This window comes from Cupressus sempervirens, chromosome 4, assembly GCF_028749045.1.
Source record: "Cupressus sempervirens isolate cs-2001-9-10 chromosome 4, ASM2874904v1, whole genome shotgun sequence".
Classification (NCBI taxonomy): domain Eukaryota; kingdom Viridiplantae; phylum Streptophyta; class Pinopsida; order Cupressales; family Cupressaceae; genus Cupressus; species Cupressus sempervirens.
In genome coordinates, this window is record NC_143121.1 from 178,755,222 (window position 1) to 178,774,920 (window position 19,699).

Genomic DNA, 19,699 nt, shown 5'->3' on the forward strand with positions numbered 1-19,699 from the left:
CAACATCATAAAACAAATTGAAATAACATATACAAGCAGCATAATTTCATAATAGTTCTGATCTATGAGCCAACACTGCTCTCTTAATAGTTGAACTTAATTCCTAATATATTTAAATAATAAATTTAGAACTCCATGGTATTAAAACCAATAGAGTATATTTCCTACATTGAGTGTCATCTTTCCTGGAATCCCTCCTTATTATTTGACTGCGACGATCAAGAAGAGAAGCCATTTTGGCTTTTTTGGAATCTTTCTGGACAGACTGGAAGCCAGAGACATGCTCAGAAGAGTACTGAGGCAAATGTTTATCATTCCTGAACTTTTGTTGTTTCACATCAGTGTCAGCTTCAGAAACAGTATCCCCAGTTACAATAACAACTACTTCTGGTCTTTTACTGCTGTACTTTAACACCACCTTTCTTAATAATCTATAAATAGTGTGCTGTATGTGAGACACCGTAGCATTTGAAGGGCAAGATGCTAGTGCCACATGTGCTGCTTTACACAGTGCTTCAGTAAGTTTTCCTTTGTCATTCCAGAGGCATCGAGTTGTGATATATATCTTTCCTTTCAGTCCTGGCTGTGATTGATTGACACAATTGTGCACACCATCTAAAGATGTTCCCATATGCCTTTTGACCTCCACACTGAAACAAAAGAGAATCAGTTTGTGTTGAAAAACTTACACTTTTAGAGTATAGTTAATCTACTTAATACAACAAAGTACTTGTTTCTGATTCAAAATTCCAATGTGCCATCATATTTTCTTTGTACAAAATCTACAACAAAAATTTATATCTGCAATAAACAAACTTGCCAATACCAAGCTAGGCTCAAACAAATAGTATGAAAATTGAAAAAAAATAAGAAAATTTTTCCTTATCGCTCTCATGTATATATTTGTAGCTAACATTCAGTTTTTTCTATTTTCCCTTTGTAATTTTTGTATACTCTACAGTCTATCAGGAAAATGGGTATTTAGATAGCTTTGTACAATAACATAGATGTTGGAAATATGTATTGTCGTTGTCATTGACTTTGAACCTGATGTGAGGAGATTGTTGGGGATATGTCTTGAGATGTTTCTATGTTCTTTTATGTTGCTCTTGTGTGAGCATTTGTTGTTTCTGGAATGCTATAGTTCTTGAAGATGAAATATGTAGGAAAGAGTATTTGAAGTCTGTATAGGAGAGTGCTCTACACTCCCTTGCATTTAGTGATAAGACCATGTGTATAGGAGAATGATCTACACTCCTCTGCATTTAGTGATAAGACCACGTGTATAGGAAAATACTCTACACTCCTCTGCATTTAGTGATTCAGACCATGTGGTTCTAGATATAATGTTTATGTTCTATGGAAGTTGCACTCTCATGGCTTCTTACAGTTGTGGTTGGTAATTGAAGTTTTCTGACAGTCTGGTTATCTATCAAGATTCATTTGGAGAATGCTCTGCACTGATGCTTCTAAACATACACTCTAGAAGACATGCTCAGAATGCTTGTGTGGTGTCTCAGTTTTCACTAGGTGGTTTTCTCTGCAAAATAGTTATTAGGTTTTGTTTCCCCACAGTGTGATTTGTTGTAGCTCTCTGGCCGACTGAGATGGTTATCATGTTTGGGAGATATTATTTCGGTCCAAAATTATTGTGGAAGTTAAGTAGTTTTTCATCCTACAGTGGCATGTGAAAAATGGCACTGAATTATTTTCAGTCGAATTATATTTTTGGGCCAAATGTGCTGCTTAGTTATCAATATGTTACAATTGTTGTCAACTGTCGAAAATATGTTCTTGTGTGTGAATCATTTGGAGCTACTTAAAAAGATTTATGATTTTTCAGGTCCGCTTTATATCCTAGAGTGGACCACAATTGTGTTTGGTGGCCAACCTGACTTATGTCTGTCCTTTATTTTGACTGACCTAATTAAGGATTTTTATGAAGATGTTGATCATTTCAGTGTGTAAGAAGAATAAAATATTTTGTGAGAATATGTGTTAAACATAAGTGTGAAGCTCAGTTAGGATTGTGTGCCATCATAATCATATCAAATGGTAGCCCAATATTGTGACATCAAATATGTGTATGGTGATTGTCATGAAGTTTGTAATGTCCCCATTTTTGGCGAGCTTCTACTGTGGCTTAAGTCAGTAAATTATAGCGACCCTCGCAAGCTGACAGGGTGATTTAGGGGTCTGACTTATTGACTTACTATTTTTAGAAGTCAAATTCAAGTAGTTGCCATATTTCACAGTGCAGATGGTGGCACTAGCAATTGGTCATCACCTACATCAGATGGGGCTATTTATTGCATAGGTTCATATTTATTAATTATTTATCAAAGTTTCAATATTATAATAGCACTTTATTATAATAATGTTATAAAATGATGCTGTGTTGGTGAAGTTGCCTTTGGGAAACTTTGTGCCCATGGGAGTTATAAATATGAGCCCATTTGATGAGAAAGGACTTTGATTATCCTATATGCTTTTATTGTCTTAGTCACATTTCTGAGGTTCTGAATTGTTATTGCCCTTGCTGAGGTATAAGGGTCTAGAGTTTTGAGTCGTCCATTTTTGTATTCCTATTGCTTGGAACAAATCAATTGAAGTTTGAGTTTGTCGTCGGTAAATATTGTGTAGCTGACGGGTTGATGTCATCAATAGATACTGTGTGGAAGTGCAGAACACCGCCACTGTTGTAGGACCGAACAGCGCCCGTGCAAAAAAATCAAGTAGTGATGGCAGGACCAAAGGAAAAGTTGCCTAAGTTTGATAGTGATGGTACGGCCGATCCAATCCGACATTGTAAAACATGTGAAATGATTTGGAGGGCGAATGGCATAACAGATACAAATGAATGGGTCCGACAATTTTCGGCAACTCTACAGGGTGCCGCAATTGATTGGTTTGCTAATATAGATCCTCAAAAATTAACCAATTGGGACAACATTAAAAAAGAGTTTATCACTGAATTTCAACTGTTGCGTGACGCATTGAGATCATAGCAGAGATATACAACACAAAGAAGGGGAAAAATGAAACAGTTCGAGTATACACCAGGAAATTAAAAGACTTAATAAATAAAATAGAAAATAAGCCGGCAGATGGGCTGCAAAAGAGATAGTTCATTGAAAGACTACGCTCGAAGTTGCGGAAGAAAATAAACATTGTGTCACCATCGTCATACACTGAAGCATACAATCGGGCGATGAACTTGGAAAGTGAGCAGAAAGCAAAGAAGAAGAAGAAGAGGAGTAGCTCATCCAAGTCAGACAACGATGCGTCTTCGGAAGGAGAGAGCAGCGATGACAAAAAGGGCAGCAAGAAGTTCTGAGCTCTCCAAAAAGATATGATCCAAATGATAAAAGAATTTAAAAACATGCAAAAAGAGATGAAGGGAATTGACGTCTGGTGCACGGAATGTATGTCATGTCCCCATTTTGCCGACATTGTTTAGCGTGCCGGATCAATCTATCACAAGCTCTTGTAGATTGGTGGTGATGTGGAGAGAGTCAACCAGCGACTATTTGGCAGTATTTTGTCCTTATAGTTGATTAGTGATTTGGGCCTACGTTTGTTATAAAGTAAAGTTACTTTATTCGGGCCCAGTTTTATAATTTGATGTTGAGATGCACTTTTTATTATAAAGTAATATTTTATAAAAGTGCACTTTATTTCATAAGAATATTTGGATGCTTCTAGAATGTTTAAATGACTTCAAGAGGAAGCTACTGAAAAGTGGATAAATAAACCCTATGGGTCTTGCATTTGATCATTCAGTTTGTATTTTCTCCCTTGACATCAGATTGTGATTCAGTCACATAGTCTATTATGGAGCCAAGTGGTTTCAGATAGTCACTAGGTCTTTGGGAATGGAGTCTCCCTTGGATTCGCATAACTGAGGGGGTGAGATATCCTCTAAAGGGTTGCACATTTGGAGGTGATACTACAGTCACTTCAGCTAGGGCATCATTGGGCCTAAGGCCATTTTCAGCATTTTAGCATTTCAGGAGGCATTTTTAGCAGGGCTGAAATTATAAGAGGTCGTTTTTAGCAGGTCTAAAATTATAGGAAGCCATTTTTAGTAGATCCGAAATTTTAGGAGGCTTTTTTCAGTAGACCTGAAATTATAGGAGGGCATTTTCTGAGGACTATTCATTTTTAGTCATGGATTGATTGCAGGACATCTTTAGAAGGTTTAATTGTGGTGGAGGAAAGATTTATAGCTGCTAGTTCATTTTTGCTACAGGTCTGAGCCAATTTTCAGAATTTTGGGATAAGGCTTTGGAACCACATTTTTGTTCATATCTTCCTCATTACTCAACATATCATTCTGGGTATTTTTGCATCGGATTTCTATCGTCAAGGAGATACAGATAGGTGCATTTTGGAGTTCCAAAATGTCATGATTTATTTTTAAGAAATTTTTCAAAACTCCTTGACATTTTCGAAAATTTGCAAGGAAGTACATTTTCAGATTTGGGGTGACTTTGGCTTGGGTGTTGGCATCTTCAACATTGGTAAAAATTATTACAGCCATCTACAATTAGGTTCTTCACTTTTCATTTGGCATTTGGCATATTTTCTGAGAAATGTTTGTTTTCAGCTGAGTACAAAATATAGTTTCAGCACTTTACTATTTTACATTGTACTTGTCTTTGTTTGCCATTTGGCATTATTGGTATCAAAGGAAGGCTAGGATTTTGCAAGTGAAAAAGTATTGTAATTTTTAGGCTATCTATATTGCCAACTTAGGGTTTTATGATCATATTATTGGCTGAAATATGTATGGCATTGTTGCAAATTGTTGATATACGAATGGCATATGGTTTTGAGCAATTTCCTATGTTCAGTATTTACTTTTAGTAGTAGTCTTCAGTTGCATGCCAAGTGTTTGACAAAATTTCTTAGTTCAGCATTAGAGGTTTTTAGTGGCTTATTGGTAAGGGTCATTACAGTGGTATCAGAGCGGTCTTCTTGCCATTCTATTGGGTAAGAGCCATCTTGTATTAGTGATCAGCACTCTGCTTTATCCAGAATGGACAGGTATAGTACAGAGTCTCAAAAGACACGATCTTGGACAGTTGACAGACAAAGTAGGAAGATCCAGAGTCGGAATAGTAGAAAGGATGGTTATTTAGACATTTGAGATGAACTTAGGAAAATAAGCCATGACATGTCTGAATAGTTGGTTAAGCACCACCCTATGATGAATGACATGTTGTCTGACCTAGCTAAGGTGGATAAGTTGACTAGATTTCTATTTGGTAGATCTTCTCACAAGGCAGATGACACAATTACCAGGAACTTGCATGAGGAGTTCGAAAAACTAGCTTATAGCCAAGTAGAGGTCTCAGATTCTACTCCGCCACAGAAGGTAGTGGTAAAGGATATTACACAGATTGATAGTAATGGTCAACTTGATACTCAAGTTGAGACAGTTGTATATAGGTCATCAGAGGGTGATGTCACAGGTACAAGATATGGTTTAGTTACGACGGGCAGTGACTACAGCGTAGGGGGTTCAGATGATGATTTTGAGGATGTTGTGCATGATGGTGAGATACCCGATAGAGATAAGCAGACATTGAGCATTCATGACTTTGCTGAGAGGGAGTACCAGGCCCATTTGGATGTTTCGTCACATGAGGTTGAGGCTGGTAGTACTTCGCATGATTTGTCCAACCAATTGAAGGTGAGCGAAGATAGTATTGTGACTTCATTATCTCATTGCAATAGGATGCAGGATATGATAGAGGATCACATCCGAAGGATGCAGTTACAGGGCAAACATAAGGGAGTTCAGGCAGAGTCTTCTTGTGTTGAATTACAGGCGATTAGGGAAGGAATGGGAACAATGAAGTTGAGTTATTTACATCTTTTATCAGATCGTAACCATCTTCTTAGCCTTGTCAGAGACTATTCAGATGCCTTGAGGAGGAAGGAGGAGGAAGTTGACGGGCTTTCTCGCGAGCTTGAGGACACTCGAGCTTCCTTGGTGAATACTTCATTGGCATTACAGGACTTGGAAAGACATGGGGATGAGCATGGCGTGGAGTTGAGTTTAGTTCCATCTTGCACACCTGATACTCAGCTTTTTGCGGTAGGCGGATCATATGTGGTTGTTGATAATGTTGTGAGTTCATCTTGCATTCACATCCAGGATACAAGGATAGTGTCAGACAGGTATGTGGAGTTGGTATTAGTCATATTACTCAGGTGAGGAGTTTGCTTGAGTTACCAGCTGATTCTAGTTTACGAATATGGACTCGAGATTGTTATATTGGCATTTGGGATTCAGTTGACTGGAGATCTTTATCACTTTGTGGTAGCAGTGTTTGTTTGGGTGCTATCATGGATTTGATTAGCAGATTGCACGGTGTTGTCCTTTCTTGTGCCAGTAGCTTGTCCGATGTTGGTATTAGTTTTTATACACCAATGTTCGGCTTTGTTCATGTATCCAGTCAACCATTCTTGCTAGAATCTGTTGATGATCTTTCATATTTGGCAGTGTTTACAGATGAGTCCCAGGATCATATTGGCATTGATGACATCCAGGAGGATGCAGTGGGCAGTTTTGAGGACTTAGTTTCCTCGGCAGTTTCTTTTGGTACAGAGGAGTTGGATAGTGGTGCTACACTTTTTGATACTCCATATGTTGATATGAACTTTGGAGTTGATTCGTAGGATGTGAATGTTGATACTCTACAGACCAGTAACTTTGAGGATACTCCTTTGGACAGTGCGTTAGAGAAGGTTTATAGGAGACAGTCAAGCTAGCGCCATCAGGTGTCTAGTCAACTAAGAGTTAGTGAATGAGACATTGCTATCGCTTGCCAGCATTTCAATGCTGCTCGTCAGTTGTTAGCAGTTTATGGATGGGGTTCTCCTACTAGTGATGAGCAGGGAGGCAGTTATCTTTCCTTGACAAAGATCCACTCTTTATGGGAGGCTATCCGGATTCTGAGACGGAATTATATGCATTTGGTAGCCGATAAAGATTATCTTATGGAGTGGGGGAGTACAGCATACGATGCATTATTGGCCAAGGAAGATGAGGTAAGTGAGCTTACTCGACAGCTCGAGGTGACTTCTGAGATTCTTGAGAGTACACAGCTGGCTTTCAAGGAGTCACAGTTTCATTTGGCTGAGGTGACCATGGAGTTAGAGCGACTGCAGTCTTTATGAGATTCTGTACAGTCACAGGCTGTGGTGTCTGGTGATCCGAGGATGTCCATGGTCGAGATTGTCAGAGACAGTAGAGATGGGGATGCATCCATCCTTGATACTAGCATTGGCATATCAGGTTTGTTTCCATTAGATTCAAGTTTAGTTGAGTTGGGTTCTACAGCAAATTGTTGTGGTATGTCTGACATCGTGATGGCCTCTACTACTGATGGCATGGAGACTAGGGATGTTGTGTCAAAGATCATGCTAGCAACTAGCATGGTTCCTACTGGTGATACTACTCCCTTGGCGATGTCTTCGAAGGTAGTAGTCAGTTCCAGCTTGGTTAGTGATCGATTGTAGTTAGTTTCATCTAGATTGCAATTTGAGTCACTGACTGAGATTGGCGCATTCTATCGGCATTACACTGTGAGGTATGCTCATCAATTTACCTTTGATGACCATGTTCATGAGATGATGATACAGAGATGTATTTTGGTTCCTATTACTTGTCATCAATTATGGGATGGTTTGACACCACAGGATGAGAGTTGTGATGGGCATGACATGGCGATAGGTTCTGCGGTTGACAACTTGATAGTGCATGGCTAAGAGCAGGAGTTTGGGAGTGATGCTTCAGCAGTTGTTATTGATTCTACTCCTTTGGCATTGTCATCTCCTGACTTAGGTGGTGATCAGTTGCAATGGGTTGCATCACCTATGCATGGCGAGTTGTCAACTGAGGTTGGTTCTTTTTATCAGCACTCTACTACAGGGTATGTACATCAGTTTGCATTTGATCCTTGTGTTGAGTAGTTGATGGTATGCAGATTTGATTTGGGTTCTATTTCTTGCTATTTATCCTGTGATGTCTTTTTGCCATCAGCGGTGCATGGGAGTTATGGTTATGAGACAATGGCCGGTGATTTGTAGAGTTGTGTTGATTGCAGTAGGTGTATAGTGTGCGGATTCTTCGTACTTGGTATAGTTTCATTCGGGAGTGTCCACCATTGTGACAGAGTTGGATTGTACATCCCACATAGGCCAGTGGGATGTGTCGATGGTATTTATTGTATTGGCAATTTGGGATGTCCACTCTAGTTGGGTTCTGATATTTTGGGAGTTTGTACTTAGTTACTGGATTCGCTTGAAAATGGCCGGATCCAGACTCGGGTCCGATTCGGATCCGGATCCACGTATGGATCCGTGAGGATCCGGGCAAGATTCGTAATCCTGCCTGTGGATCCACACGGATCCTCTAGGATCCACGCACGGATCCGCGTGAATCCATTGCAATGAAAGAGGAACTTGCAAAAACGTGGACCCATTATCATTTTTTAATGTTTTTTTTTGCCCTAAAGGCCCTAAACCCTAAAAACGACCCTCTAAATTACAATGCAAGTTCATTTGCTCTCTATTTTGCTCTCTCATTTTGCTCTCTCATACTTGCTAGTTTGAAGTGAAGTGCTTGGATTCGAAGGAGATCGGTTGTGGAGCTTCAAATACCTTGCAAGAAGTGTTTAAGGTATGCATTTCAACCATATTCTTGAATTCTTTCATAGATTATTGATTTATTTTTAGTTTTCCAAATTTTCAAGTTTTTGTGCAAGTGTGAAGCATGGTTTTCTTTCACTTTTTTTTTCTAGATTGCAAGAATAGAACAATGAGTAGTCAAGGCTCAGTGGGTGGGGGTGGGGCTACATCACCAAGCTTCAAAATTGATAAGGGGTCTCCTTTATGGAGACACACAACAAGAGTTGCACAATGTCTTGGGGGTGGGGCATACATATGGAAATGTAATTTTTGCAACATACAACATAGAAGCTCCTATTCCCGAGTGAAACTACATTTTTTGGGCCCTGTAGGTGAAGGAATTCACATGTGTCAAGGTAGTGATAAGAAGGGATTACCAGCTGCACAAATAGCAGTATTAGCAAAAGAGCAAGATGATGCTGATAGAGCAGTTGCAAAAGCAAAACGTGGTGCTTCCAAAAAAACAAATATACCAACACCATCATCTGATCAAACAAACACAAGAACACATCCTTTTTTGCCTATGCCAACTACAAATGATGAAGATGAAGACCCATCTCCACTCACCCGCAAGAGAGGCCCACTAGATAGGGCATTCCAAATTGAAAAGAGAGACATTGCTGATCATAAAATTGGACGTTGTTTAATTGCAAATGGTGTTTCATTTAATTTTGCTAGATCACCTTATTTTAGGGAGATGGTGGAAGCAATAAATGATGCACCCCATGGTTACAAACCGCCTAGTTATAAGAATGCACACTACCATATTACATGATGAGAGGAAAAATGTAGAGGCTCAACTTCAACCAATAAGAGATTTTTGGGTTCAATCGGGTGTGTCTATTATTTCAGATGGTTGGAAAGATTGTAGAAACTGTCCATTGATCAATGTTATTGCCGTATGCCCTAAGGGGGCAATGTTCTTGAAGGCAGTTGATTGTGAAGGGCAAGTGAAAGATGCATAATTTATTTCACGCATTCTCATTGATGCCATAGAGTCAATGGGTCCTGATAATGTTGTCCAAGTGGTCACGGACAATGCAAAAGTTTGCAGGGCTGCAGGGATAATTGTAGAGTCTAGATATGATCATATCTTTTGGACACCATGCACCGTCCACTCTCTCAATTTAGTGATGAAAGCAATTGGCACCGAAATAGATTGGGTGAAAAGGATATATGAGGAAGCTAAAGAGATTCAAATGTTTGTGACAAATCACCACATGTCACAAGCAATTTTTAGGAGTTTCTCGGACTTGGAGTTATTGAAGGTAAATTTTTATATTTAATAGATAATTGAATATTATTGGATTCCACAATTGTTAATTTTTGTTGTTGTTTACATTAACATGTTTTAATTTTTAAATGTTTTACTAACTTGAGTTTAACATGTTCTTAGGTTGCTGAAACCCGCTTTGCCTCTAACACAATCATCTTGAGATGACTTGTGAAGGTAAAAGAAGCATTAAAGCATATGGTCATTAGCCCCCAATGGGGCATTTGGAAGAATTCCAATACAGCAAGGGCTTTAAATGTGAGAAGAATGATACTAGATGAGGATTGGTGGGGTCTTGTGAGTTATGTGTTGGAAATCACCGATCCAATAATGGCAATGCTTCGCTTCGCAGATAGTGATGAGCCATGCCTTGGGGATATTTATGATTCCATGGATTGTATGCTGAAAAAAATTAAAATGGTAAGTTTTACGCTCTTTTACAACAATTTTTTATTTGAGAGATATCTAGATTCTAAAGTTTAAATTGACATATTCACTAATTATAATTATTATTCATATTTCATATCTTAGGTCATACAGAGGAGGGAGAATGATCCTGAGGACACCCTTTACAAGAAGGTGGAAAAAATTGTTCATCATCGATGAAACAAGATGACCACACCTTTGCACCTCCTTGCATATGCTCTATCCCCGAGGTACTGTAGTTCTTATCAAATGTTTGTGTTTATTTTATCCAATGTTTGTGCTATTGATATTTGATAGTGTTCAATTGTCTTTTGTTATCCCCAGGTACTATAGTGCAGATGTACTTCACCTTCCAGGTAGAGTGCCACCATTTAGAGAGGCAGAGGTTGCAGATGGGTATAAGAGGGCACTAGCTAAGATATTCCAAGATCTAGAGATTGGGGCAATTGTGAGGAGTGAATTTGCTGCTTTCAACTCAGGTGAGGATTTCGACCCTATTGCCATAGTAGACCAAAGCAGGATGGGTGCCATCAAATGGTGGTACCTTCATGGGCAAGCCTTCACGTACCTCCAACCTCTTGCCATAAAGGTCCTATCCCAAGTAAGTTTGTGAAATTAAGCTTAAGGTTAACATTCTCAATTCTTTGAATTTATTATTTAATTTATTTATCTTGATTGTTGTATTGATAATTTTTAATTTCTCTTTAGGTTGCCAGCTCTTCTGCCGCTGAGCGGAATTGGAGTACTTACTCCTTTATCCACTCAATCAAACGCAACCGGTTGGCTCCAAAAAAATCAAAAGACCTTGTGTTCATTCACAACAATTTGTGCTTGTTGTCATGGAAGGATCCTAAGTACAAGAAGGGGCCCGAAAAGCTTTGGGATGTAGCACCCGAGACTCCTGATTTAGATATGACCATCCGAGATCTTGCTAGATCCACTTTGATTGATGTGGATGATGAGGAGGAGGATTATGAGTTAACAATCCCCTCTACTACTAGTGGTTTGGGTTCCTCTACTGATACAGATGCAGCACTTGCAGCTCACCAGTACCCCTCTGATGCGGGTTTTCTTGAAAATCCATTTGATGATTAAATAAAAAACTTTAGTGTTGACTCTTGACTCTTTTATGAGTAAATCATGTTATAAACTTTAAGTTTAATGATCTATATTTTGAATGTTACAAACTTTCACTTTCAGTAATTCAATGTGAATGTGTTGATTTTCTTTATAATCGTGAAAATAGATTAATTATCAATGTCATTGATCAAGTATACTAGATTCATACTATGAAATGATTTAGTTTTAGAATTATGTATATTTCTCTTATTTTTTAGTATATATATATATACATATGCACGAATCCTCCACGAATCATAATTGGGAAAAAAAAAAATCCTCGAATCCACGGATCCGATTCACGTGCCCGAATCGGATTCGTGTCACAAATCGGCAACTAAGAGTTTGTATCTCGTGGGTTCCTGACTATGGCAGTAGTGGATTTGAAGTTCAGTTGAGCAGTGATTCACGCTTTCTTCATGGATTCTTCTTGGTTATATTGCAGAGGATATTGCAGGAGCCTGCATTGATTGATAGCAGTATAATACATGACTATATTTGAAATTCAGGTGGGTTGATTGGTCTATTGTTCAGTCATTGCTTGGGGACAAGCAATTTCAGGAAGGGCGGACTGTCATGTCCCCATTTTGGCTGACATCGTTTAGCGTGCCGAATCAGTCTATCATAGGCTCTCGTAGACTGGTGGTGATGTGGAGAGAGTCGACCAGCGACTATTTGGCATTATTTTGTCCTTACAGTTGATTAGTGATTTGGGCTTACATTTGCTATAAAGTAAAGTTACTTTATTCGGGCCCAATTTTATAATTTGATGTTGAGATGCACTTTTTATTATAAAATAATAATTTTATAAAAGTGCACTTTATTTCATAAGAATATTTAGATGCTTCTAGAATGTTTAAGCGACTTCTAGAGGAAGCTACTGAAAAGTGAATAAATAGACCCTATGAGTCTTGCATTTGATTATCCAATTTGTGTTTTCTCCCTTGAGATCAGATTGTGATTCAGTCACATAGTCTATTATGGAGCCAAGTGGTTTCAAATAGTCACTAGGTCTTTGGGAATGGAGTCTCCCTTGGATTCACATAACTAAGGGGGTGAGATATCCTCTGAAGGGTTGCACATTTGTGGGTGATACTACAACCACTTCAGCTAGGGCATCATTGGGCCTAAGGCCATTTTCAGCATTTCAGGAGGCATTTTTAACAAAGCCAAAATTATAGGTTATTTTTAGCAGGTCCGAAATTATAGGAAGCCATTTTTAGCAGATCCGAAATTTTAGGAGGGTTTTTTCAGCAGACCCGAAATTATAGGAGGGCATTTTCTGAGGACTATTCATTTTTGGTCATGGATTGATTGCAGGACATCTTTAGAAGGCTTAATTGTGCTGGAGAAAAGATTTATAGCTGCTGGTTCGTTTTTGCTACAGGTCTGATCCAATTTTCAGAATTCTAGGATAGGGCTTTGGAACCACATTTTTGTTCATATCTTCTTCATTTCTCAGCATATTATTCTGGGTATTTTTGCATTGGATTTCTATCGTCGAAGAGATAAAGATAGATGCATTTTGGAGTTCCAAAATGCCATGATTTATTTTTGAGAAATTTTTCAAAACTCCTAGACATTTTCGAAAATTTGCAGGGAAGTACATTTTCAGATTTGGGGTGACTTTGGCTTGGGTGTTGGCATCTTCAACATTGGTAAAAATTATTACAACCATCTACAATCAGGTTCTTCGCTTCTCATTTGGCATTTGGCATATTTTCTGAGAAATGCATGTTTTCAGTTGAGTACAGAATATAGCTTCAGCACTTGTCTTTGTTTGCCATTTGGCATTATTGGAATCAAAGGAAGGCTAGGATTTTGCAAGTGAAAGAGTATTGTAATTTTTAGATTATCTATATTGCCAATCTAGGGTTTGATGATCATATTATTGGCTCAAAAATATGTATGGCATTGTTGCACATTGTCGATATATGAATGGCATAATATTTTGAGCAATTTCCTATGTTCAGCATTTACTTCCAGTAGTAGTCCTTAGTTGCATGCCAAGTGTTTGACAAAATTTCTCAGTTCAGCATTAGAGGTTTTTAGTGGCGTATTGGTAGGGGTCATTACAATGTAAGATGGAAGGACACACGAAAGAATCCTATCCGAACACCCAATTCTGTGAGATCTGCCAAATTATGAGACATTCCTTTAAAGAATGCCCTTTCAACTTGAAAACAAGAGGACCTCAGCAAGTACTTCTCACATAGGGGGCTTCCGCAGCAAGAGGGAGCGGAAACACCAACAGCGAGGGTGCCATGTCGAGAGGGTACAAAAATAATAGGCGAAGTCAAAACAACAACAATGCCAACAATAATAATGGGGACCACAGCAGAATTCAGTACAATGCGAACGGCCACCCGATGGTACAATGTCGTGCATGCAATTTGTAGGGCCACTTTGCCCGAGACTGCACAACGGAAAACACACTGAAGTTGTTATGCCAATGGTGAGGTCCTAGAGATCATGAGGATGCCAAGTGCCCAAAGTCATGAGTGAATTTGATCGCCATTGGGATGGATGAAGAGGAGGTTCTCGCAATCACACGGAAGCAAGGAAAACTATACCCCAACCTGACAGAACAAAGGAAGAGATTGGAGGAAGCACGAACGGAGATTGAGAAAGCGGCACAGGCGGAGAAAGCACATTTGAGGGACACCACAAGTACCTCGACCAGGAACTACGCAGAACAGAAAATCGTACAACAGATACTACAAATTGAAGTACCCATCAAAATAAATGATCTGCTGCTCAAAATGCCTCAACTCCAATCGGCACTCACAAACATTGCTCCAACTGTTAAATTACCAGAAGAACAAGAAAAGGAGAAAGAAAGTAGAGCAAGTCTAAAGGACCCAATGCTGCTAGCCCTTACATCCGGACGGCATTCGACAGTCCTCGAGATGAGAATTCTAAGAATGTTTCTGACAGACACAACTGTGGACAGAGAGTCCGGCATGAATGTGTTACTGGAGGATACCTGGAAGAGGTTAGGACAGCAACGTTTTGGCCACCTACATTCTAGTTGCTAACAACAGACCAACATGGCATTAAACCTCTCAGCGTCCTAATGGCACAACCAGTGACAACTGGTACACGATCGTTCCTACTCGATTTCGACGTCATCCCGCTATAGAGGAAAGGATATGACACCATTCTAGGCCGAGGATGGCTCGTGCAAGCAAATGTTAAGCATGATTGGGAGAAGAATACACTATCAATGGAAAGCAGGGGACGACGATTCACTATTGATTTACATACACAAATGGTGGGCGAAGAAGCTGTATCATCTGATTCTGAAGAAGAGGATGAAGGAAAGCAGCGATTGGAACCCAATAAGGAAGGAGTCCTATGATTGGAGCGATGGAGGATTACGAACTCTTTCCAAGCTGAAATATGTTAAGGGTCGACAAAGGTGAAAAAGGAGAGGAAAATGAATGTTCGAAGGAATACAGAGAAGCGGAAGAAGGAAAAACGGTTATGGCTGAAGCTGTGGGGAAGAACATACAGTACGAACCCAGAAAAAAGAAAGATCCCACTATTCAATACACGGTGAACGAACTGTGCAAAAAGAAAAAAATACATCATGCCAAGAAATTAGTAGAAAGATGCCGACAGCAAGGAAATAAACTAGATGAGCGACAACTACAGGCACAATGGGCCACAGAAGTTACACAAAACAAGTGGAAGACTTCTTTTCTAAGAAGTGCAAACCAAGTTGGAGGCAAGAGTTTTTCTCAAGAAAGTTGTACCACAGGTACTAGATTCGGATCAAAAGATAAATATGTTGAGATGTCCTCCACAGTTGGGGGGAAGTAGGCATAATTTTAGTAAATTTGGGTACAAATCAACATCCAATGCCATCTCTTCAAATGGTTCATCCAATTCTCAGTTCTCTGAGCATTCGGCCAACAAGAGGACAGATTTAGGTAGGAGAGTCTCGGATGGTCGTGATTCAGTAAGGACTCAACATAAGGGAAAGGTGTCGGTGGCAAGCAATACAATTTCGTAGAGAAGTTCCATGGACAGGGTGTTCCGCAGACTGTTTCGTGGACATGTAGCCATAGACACAAAGTGTCGGAACTAAGTCTCCCGCGGATGCGTGGCCGCAAGCACTTGTGCCTCGCAAGAAGATTTCCGCGAACTGTGTTAGATCTCAGTGGGCTATGCTTTACTTTTCCACGAACAGTGTTTTCAATATCCATGGGAGGTGCTTTAGTCTCCGCGGGATGTGCTTTACTTTTCCGCGGACGGTGTTTTCAATATCCATGGGAGGTGCTTTAGTCTTCCACAGGCTGTGATTTAATCTCTGTGGGGTGTTTTGTGTGAAGTTTTAGCGGTGATGTAGCGACGGCACTAATCTTCAGCTTCGAAGGCAAAAGCATCAAAGTAGTTAGTGTGATGAACCTCCTTATAGCAATATCGTGAGAATGCTCGAAATAACAAAATACAAAGTGATAGCAGAACTCAGAATGAATCTACTGATCGCAGGCCACTTCGAGGGGGTAACCTCCTTTGAGCAAGCTCAATACAATAAATTCGTCCGTGCCCATCAAGGGCCTCAACCTATTCTTATATACTGAGTACGATCTAGAAAAGTAATACTACCTATGCATGTGGGATAATAAAATATACTCACGGGACGACTTACAAAGCATATGCGTCCAACAACACTACTCTAACAAAATAAACAGAAGGAACACACAGGTTCCTAACATCCCCTCTCCCTTAGAAAAAAGCTTTGTCCTCAAAGCTTAAGGTGTGGAAATTGTTGTTGAATCTGAAGAAGGGGTTCCCAGGTAGCATCCTCTGGTTGCATGCCATGCCACTAAATCAAGACCTCAGAGATGGAGCGAGAGCGAAGCTGGCGAGTGCGCTGGTCAATGATTGCCACCGGCTCCAGGATAATGGATCCTTCCGTATCCATTTCAGGGAGAGTAGTTTGTGCTCTGACAGTGGTACCCAGAACTTTCTTTAGACAAGAAACATGAAAGACTGGATGAATGCGGGAAGAAGGAGGAAGTTCCAGTTTATAAGCAACTGAACCAATCTTCTGCAGAACCTTATAAGGCCCATAAAATTTTGGGGCCAGCTTATGACGCCCTTTCAGCTTTAGGGAGGATTGTTTGTATGGCTGTAGACGAAGAAAAACCATATCCCCAACTTGAAATGAGCGCTCAGAACGGTGTTGATCTGCTTGCTGTTTCATCCGATTACGGGCCATGTGAAGATTATCCTGTAAGGTACGAAGAATCTGATCCCTGCTGCGGAGAACTATGTCAACTGCCTGGACTGGTGAGCTGTTGGGAGTGTAGGGAAGGAGCACTGGAGGTGCCTGACCATAGACTGCTTCATATGGAGTCATTTTAGAGGCAGTGTGGTAAGAGGTATTGTACCACCATTCAGCTAAAGGGAGCCACTTGGCCCACTGATGTTGCTGTTCGGAAGTGAAGCAACGAAGATAAGTTTCCAAGCATTTATTGACAATTTCAGTTTGACCATCAGTTTGTGGGTGATAGCCCGAACTCATCTTCAGTTTGGTGCCAGTTTTCTGAAACAGTTCAGTCCAAAAATGACTGGTAAAAGTTGCATCACGATCAGAGACAATGGAAGAAGGGAGTCCATGAAGACGAAATATCTGGTCCATGAAGATTTGTGCAACAGAGGAGGCAGTATAGGGGTGGCTGAGGGCACAAAAATGACTATATTTCGAGAGACGATCAACCACAACCAAGATCACTGTCTTGCCACCGGATTTAGGAAGCCCTTCAATGAAATCCATAGAAATATCAGTCCAAATCTGTGTAGGGATGGGCAATGGTTCGAGCAAGCCAGGAAGGAGGGTCGTTTCACCCTTGTGGCGTTGGCAAGTATCACATTCAGCCACCATCTGTTGAATCGTCTGTTTCATCCCTTTCCAAAAGAAGTTTCTCCTTGCTCGCTCATAAGTTTTGAGGAAGCCTGAGTGCCCTGCTGAAGGAGAAGCATGGAGTTCATAAAAAATAGCCTGATGTAGAGCTGGGTTCTGAGGAAGCACTAGCCGACCCTTGTATCGAAGAGAAGCACCATCCCAAGAGTAATGTGGTATAGCAGAAGGATTATTGGCTAGCTGGTGAATGATTTGAGATAAAGAAGAGTCACTGTCATAGCCCTGCTGAACAGACGCTAACCAATTGGGAATGGGCATAGAAATAGCGGAAAGGGAAGCTTGATTATCAAATGTGCGAGAAAGAGCATCTGCCACAATATTCTCCTTACCCTTCTTGTAGGTGATCTCATAATCATACCCCATGAGTTTGCTGACCCATTTCTGTTGTGTAGGAGAGGATACCCGTTGTTCCAGGAAGTATTTCAGACTTTGGTGATCGGTTCTGATGCAAAAATGACTCCCTAAGAGGTATGGCCGCCACTTCTGTACAGCATGCAAAATAGCCATCATTTCTTTTTCATAAGTAGAGAGGGCTAGATTCTTACCAGAGAGGGCTTTGCTAGTGAACGCAATAGGATGGTCATCTTGCAGGAGAACAACACCCAATCCATTGCCGCAAGCATCACTCTCAATAGTGAAGGGTTTGGAAAAATCTGGCATCGCGAGAACAGGTGTACTGCACATAGCCTGTTTCAGTTGTTCAAATGCAGTCTCAGCAACAGGGGTCCAGGAGAAGGCATCCTTTTTTAACAGAGCTGTCAATGGTGCTGCAATTTTCCCGTAATCTTTGACAAACTTGCGGTAGTAGCCAGTCAACCCCAAAAAACCCCGAAGGCTCTTGAGAGTTTTAGGATGCGGCCAAGTTTTCATGGCATCTATTTTTGTAGGATCCACCCGCACTCCATGGTGTGCAACAATATGCCCGAGATACTCCACTTCCTCCTGGCCAAACACACATTTAGATAGTTTTGCACAGAGTTGATGATCAGAGAGAAGTTGCAAGACAAGCTCCAGATGATGGAGATGCTCAGCCCAAGTTTTGCTATATATGAGGATATCATCAAAGAAGACCAGAATGAATTTCCGGAGGTATGGTCGAAATATGTTATTCATCACTGCCTGAAATGTTGAAGGAGCATTCGTGAGGCCAAAGGGCATGACTAAAAATTCATAGTGACCATCATGTGTGCGGAAGGCAGTTTTAGGTATATCCTCCTCATTAACCCGAATTTGATGATACCCAGAACGAAGATCTAACTTGGAGAAAAAATGAGCCCCATGAAGTTCATCAAGAAGTTCATCAACAACTGGAATGGGAAACTTGTCCTTTATAGTGAGATGATTAAGTGCTCGGAAATCAATGCAGAGTCGCCATGACCCATTTTTTTGCGAACAAGCAGAACTGGAGAAGAAAAGGAACTGGTACTAGGGCGAATAATACCTTGCTTCAGTAAGTCACGGACAAGTATCTCGATTTCGGTCTTCTGATGAAATGGGTAGCGGTAGGGCCTGATGTTGGGCGGAACACTGCCAGGAAGGAGCTGAATACGGTGGTCCTCTGGACGAGAAGGAGGTAATCCCACAGGTTCAGCAAATACACCAGAATACTTGTCCAAAATGTGTTGGAGATCGGCAGGAGTGCTAGAGACTGCTGATGGCTGCATCTGAATGGAATGGAGCTGAGCGATGACACCATGTGAATTCTTCTTAAGAAGTTTTTCCATACGGTGTGAACTGATGATGCTGAGAGACCCTGGTTGTAAGCCTTTCAAAGTGTGTTGGTGCCCCTCGGCTGAAAACTGCATCCAAAGTTCAGCAAAATCCCAGAGAATGGGGCCAAGAGTGCGTAACCATTGGGCACCCAAAACCACATCACAGCCACCTAAGGGTAAGGCAAACATGTCAGAGCGCATGTTATAATCGCCAATAGAGAGACGCACATTGCGACATTTCCCTTTACAAGGTAAAGTGCCCCCATTGGCAATCATGACTTCAAAGCTAGAGCAGGGATGGATAAAGCAATCAGCCTGTTTGGCTATTCGTGGATCAATGAAGTTATGAGTGCTACCAGAATCAATGAGTATAGTAAGAGGGATCTTCTTGAAGAAACCCTGGACCCGCATGGTTTGTGGAGTAGTGACTCCTGCCAAAGCATGGACAGATATCTCTGGTGGAGCTTCTGGTGAAGGAGGTTCAGGCTGGTGAGGCTCAACCTCATCATCCACTGTTTCCTGAGCATCTAC

The 19,699-nt window shown here is 40.6% G+C and overlaps 1 protein-coding gene and 1 pseudogene across 2 annotated transcripts in view; one reads left to right on the forward strand and one right to left on the reverse strand.

Annotated features, from left to right (window-relative positions):
* Positions 1 to 19,699, reverse strand: part of LOC149560554 (ribonuclease J-like) — a 314,963-nt pseudogene that overhangs the window by 66,052 nt on the left and 229,212 nt on the right. The window contains exon 16 of the transcript XR_016363705.1: positions 169 to 650. The product of XR_016363705.1 is annotated as a ribonuclease J-like (transcript). The remainder of the gene's footprint in view (positions 1 to 168; positions 651 to 19,699) is intronic.
* Positions 10,477 to 11,497, forward strand: LOC149560555 (uncharacterized). Its single transcript, XM_089824153.1, has 3 exons — positions 10,477 to 10,632; positions 10,727 to 11,003; positions 11,111 to 11,497. The coding sequence occupies exons 1-3, from the start codon at positions 10,589 to 10,591 to the stop codon at positions 11,495 to 11,497; spliced, it is 708 nt and encodes a 235-aa protein (XP_089680279.1). The 5' UTR covers positions 10,477 to 10,588.

Excerpts from the sequence above, each read along its gene's own strand:
- LOC149560555 (XM_089824153.1), top strand. The coding sequence starts at position 10,589 with ATGACCACACCTTTGCACCTCCTTGCATATGCTCTATCCCCGAG. Across the intron at positions 10,633-10,726 it reads GCATATGCTCTATCCCCGAG|GTACTATAGTGCAGATGTAC; the intron begins GTACTGTAGTTC and ends TGTTATCCCCAG. Across the intron at positions 11,004-11,110 it reads CCATAAAGGTCCTATCCCAA|GTTGCCAGCTCTTCTGCCGC; the intron begins GTAAGTTTGTGA and ends ATTTCTCTTTAG.